The sequence below is a fragment of the Octopus bimaculoides genome, chromosome 5 (genome assembly GCF_001194135.2).
Source record: "Octopus bimaculoides isolate UCB-OBI-ISO-001 chromosome 5, ASM119413v2, whole genome shotgun sequence".
Classification (NCBI taxonomy): Eukaryota; Metazoa; Mollusca; class Cephalopoda; order Octopoda; family Octopodidae; genus Octopus; species Octopus bimaculoides.
This window is the reverse complement of record NC_068985.1, coordinates 55,212,449-55,217,238: the sequence shown is the minus strand read 5'-3', so window position 1 is coordinate 55,217,238 and position 4,790 is coordinate 55,212,449. Positions and strand designations below refer to the sequence as shown.

Below are 4,790 nucleotides of genomic sequence, written 5' to 3'. Positions count from 1 at the left end.
ATATATATATATATATATATATACACACACACACACACACACATAGAGACACATACCAGTGTGAGTGTGTGTGTGTGTGGCTGTATGGTTAAGAAGCTTGCTTTGTAACCAAGTGGTTTTGGGTTCTTATGATGTATATTCAAATGTGGAACAGCATTATTTGTAATACTTTATCTCAGAAAAACCTCTCAAAGCCCTGTGTTTTTAGCTCATAAATCTCTTTAAAAATTAACTTTTCAATGCAAAACACTTACATTCTTCCAACAGATGAAGTGACGCCTGACTAAGGTTTTTTCATAGAAGATGTCAGCAGAGTTGGTTTTCACACTGATTAATTTTTGGACATGGTTGTGCCAGCCCATTAAAATTTTTCTGAAAATAAATTAATTGATGATGATGATGACAAGTTGATGGTAGTAGTGGTTCTATAGTCTTTCTATATTATAAGTTAATGGTACAAAAGATTATCTATATTCTAACTATATACCTGACTATGTTTGACAGTGATACACTAGTCTATATTCTATCTACATTAAACAAGATTTTATTTAAATTGATTATATTAGATAGCGTTCTATAGTCTTTCTACTTTAATTATGTTAGACAATGATCTATCTATATTTTATCTATGTCTGACAGAAGTCTATATATATAGGTAGTGGCACTCTATCTTTATTTTATGTCAATGTTAAACAGTGATCAATGTTATCCAGAGTTAGAGACTAAAAGAAGCTAATTCTATAGGGTAAAAAAAAGCCCAAAGAAATTTGAGCACATATAAACCAGTTAATATAATTTGTCATCCTCAATGGCAGCAGTGTTGTCAACATCATCATCATCATCATTATTATTTAATGTCCATTTTCCATGCTGGCATAGCTTAGACAGTTTGAGTGGAGTTGGTAAGCTGGAGAGCTGCAGCAGGATTCAGTCATCTGTTTTGGCTTGGTTTCTCTGGTGGGATACCCTCCCTAATGCCAACCAGTTTACAAACTGTAGTGGGTGTCTTTTACATGTCACAGGCATAGGTAGCCTATACGTCACCAGCACAGGTGCCTTTTATGTGTTACTGTGCCATGATGAGATGTGTGTTCTGACACCACTAGCAGGGTCTTGCTTTGAAGAAATAAGAAAAAGGTCTGAACCCAAAACAACACATGAACTTATTCATCAAAAGAATACTTACTTCTGAATTCTACATTTGTCCATTTCAATAGCTTTAGATTCAGTGTTATGTATCTTGGCAATAAACTCCTTCCAAGGTAAAACTCCATATATTTTCAATAAATATAACCTATAGAAATCATCAGCTTTTGAGTTTAATTCTTCCAACTCTTTCATTCTCTGTTCTTGTTCAGCTTTTCTCTGAAATGTCCAACATAAATTAAAGGAGGAGGAGGAGGAACAACAACAACAACAACAACAACAACAACAACAACAACAACAACAACAACACTGGTTTCAAATTTTAGCACAAAGCCAGCAATTTTCAGGGGGGTGGATAAGTCAATTACAACAACCCCAATGTGCAACTAGTACTTACATTATTGACCCTGGAAGGATGAAAGGCAAAGTTGACCTTTATGGAATTTGAACTCAGAACATAAAGACAGATGAAATACCACTAAACATTTTGCTCAGCATGCTAATGATCTTGTCAGCTCACTACCTTAATAATAATAATAATCCTTCCTACTAAAGGCACAAATTTTGTAGGAGGGGATTAGTCACTTACATCAACCCCTGTGTTTCACTGGTATTTAATTTATCAACCCAAAGGGAAGAAAATCAAAGTTAACCCTGGCGGAAATGGGGTAGTTAATTACACTGACAAGTACTTGACTAATATTTTATTTTATCAACCTCAAAAGGATGAAAATTAACCTCAGCAAAATATGAACTTAGAAAATAAAGAGCCAGAACAAAAACTGCAATGCATTTTTGTTAATGCTTTAACAATTCTGCCAGTTCACCATTGTAATAATAATAAAAAGACCAAATCTAAAAAAAATAAAAAGACCAAATCTCATCAAGTGATGAATAATATAAGCATGAGTTTGAAACAGAGAGAGAAAAGGGGCCAGTGAGGGCACTCATGCTGCATTACGAAGGATACAACAAAGCTCTTCATTCTATTCCATTACATTAGGTATTAAACTATTTAAAATGTGTCAGCTTTTCTCCAGAAATTAAATTCCTCAGTCACTTAGTGATAGCAGGATAGGTTATTTTACTAGTGCACAATGTAATATGTTTCACCTTAGTTCAATGTTCGTAATAGGAAATAATACCAGGAATGAAATTATAAATTAACTGCTAAGATTGTTTAAATAGCTGTGTTAACAGACATTATAAGCACTAATTATAGTCAGAAAACTCAAAGGTGAGAGGTATGTGGCTTGGTATTTATTTACTGTAAAATTTTATCAGTTAATTTATGCTCTTCAAGTGATATTTTACAGATTAAAGATTAACTCATTTTTTATCTGATCAAGTAAATCAATAACATCATTTTATATAGATGTGTACAATCATATTTCATTTGAACCTGTTTAGCATGCCTCTAATTAATTAATTCCAATTTGACAAAGCTTCTGATGGCTATGAATGACAACTTGGTATCCATAGCTGACAACATGCAATGATGCAGAAACACATGCATCTTATGGCTCAATGGTGTGTTTTCCTCATATTGTCTATAAGAAGAATTTTTTTTTTTCTTGAAACACTTTCTGCAGTATATATCTTTCTATGGCTGAGTGTACACAAACATGTTAAATCTGATTGTGCACACCTATATTTTAGTCAACACTGCTTAGTGTGCTTCTAATCAATTAGTATCAGTTTAGTTGTAACACAATATCATATTAGTTTACAATGAATTTCTTCTTACATTGGTGCAATTCTTTAGCGTTGCTAGTTACAAGACAACCTCACTAAGGCTGGTGTAATGAATAAAGTATCCAGTATGCCTTGTAAGGTAGTTGGCATTAGAGAGGGCATCAAGCCAAAGTAACCATGTTGAAATTGAGGCAATGGAACACAACATAGTCATCTAATGCCTAACAACTATGTCAGACTATGCACTGCATGCTAGCATGTAAGGTGGATATCCTTCTATATATAACACTATGTAACAAAATTTTAATTTTTGTTTGTCTTTGGTCAGTGTTATTTCCTATTTGCTTTTATCTAGAAATCAAAAGAAATGACTACTATTCCCTTCAAACTTTGCTTGTGTTACTCAGACATGAATATTATGAAACTAACCTATGTTCCATTATATTTCAGACAGATTTATCACTGAGTTGCTGAAGCAGAAATATCATAATAGCAAATATTCTGCTCAATACCACAGATTTGCTTGTCAGTTGCTTGACCATAACCACTTGAGCATGTCCTTTAGTGGCTGACAATATGTGCATCTCTGATCATGACTAGTAGTAGTTGGGGAGCATGCTAGCCATGTGTTGAGAGAAATTCTTTGGGGTTTGAATAAATGTAGCAAAGGCAAAGTTTGAAGGAAATATAAGCCATTTTTCATGCTTTCTAAGGGTAAGCAAATAGATAATAACAGTTGCTACCCAAGGACAAAATTCATGTTACACAGTAATAGCTGATATAAATCTTGGTTAGTTGATTAGTCATACTTTAAATTTTTTAGAGAGAGGGGGAAAGAAAGTCAAAGAGAGATACAGAGAGAATTACATTAAGAGATACAAGATGAATGCACATACTAAGGTTTGTAGCAGAAAGAGAGGGAATATATGAGAGCGAGAGTAGTTATGGTTATACAATTGAGAAATTGGTTCAATTTTAATTTTAAGCGAATAAATATTTTTCTTTCAGAAATTAGTTTACATTTCATTTTGTATAGAAATTTGATAAGTTAAATTACAATTATTTTATGTATACCATTTTTCCTGATATTACCCATGGTAGTATAATCAGAGTGTGTCTTATACAATGCCATGCTGCAAAATGCAGCACATAAGAACAATTCACAGCTGTAAATATTGGCAGCACTGTAAACTTAAAGAGTACTTTGTTAATATACAGTGCTGAGTTCATGTTACCACTGTGGTTAGTATAGAGCTTGGGGAAAGGCAAGCCACTAAGGTCTGTCAGGCTGTCTAACTGTGAGGTATAACCTTGAGAAGGGTGTGTTAGTAAGGTGTATCAAGTCAACTACTTGTAGGGTACAACTTAAAGTAGGGTGAACTGGCAAGCTCTGTCAGGCTGACTATATATATAGGATAAGGATCTATTTGTAAGTTCTATCTGACCTATTACCTGTGGAGTACAACTGGAGTGAGCTGGCAAGTTACGTCAGGCTGTTCTGCCTTAGATACACAACATAAGGACAAAATCTACAAGTGGTATCCTTATAACTGACATATTTATTAATTTATTTATACATTTATATTTTGTTAATTAATACATCACAATCAGTCAATAATGACATCATTACTTACAGGTTTTCAATAGACCAATCATTGTTTATACATTATTTCTAATGTGAAATTCACAAGAAAGTGTTTATAACACAGTGTGAAATGCCATTTTTTACTTTTGCTTTCTATTTTTTTTTTTTTTTGCATTGATGTTAGTCTTTTTTTTACAAATATGCAAAAAATATACATATACATGGACGTCTCTCTTGTGGTGTATGCGTGCGAGTAGATGTAATCGCTTTACCTCAGTTTTCCTTTCGTCGACTGCGAGTCTGTCTTGCGGTATCCAATCCTTGAAGCTTGCCCCGACCCAAAGAACACCAGGAATAGCAGCTG

General features: G+C 33.7%; 1 protein-coding gene across 1 annotated transcript in view; it reads right to left on the bottom strand.

Annotated features, from left to right (window-relative positions):
* LOC106881062 (coiled-coil domain-containing protein 191) overlaps window positions 1–4,790 on the bottom strand; it is a 25,279-nt gene that overhangs the window by 5,935 nt on the left and 14,554 nt on the right. The window contains exons 5-6 of the mRNA XM_014931274.2: window positions 1,187–1,365; window positions 255–372 (exon numbers count right to left, since the gene is read on the bottom strand). Coding sequence (XP_014786760.1) covers window positions 255–372; window positions 1,187–1,365 — 297 coding nt within the window. The remainder of the gene's footprint in view (window positions 1–254; window positions 373–1,186; window positions 1,366–4,790) is intronic.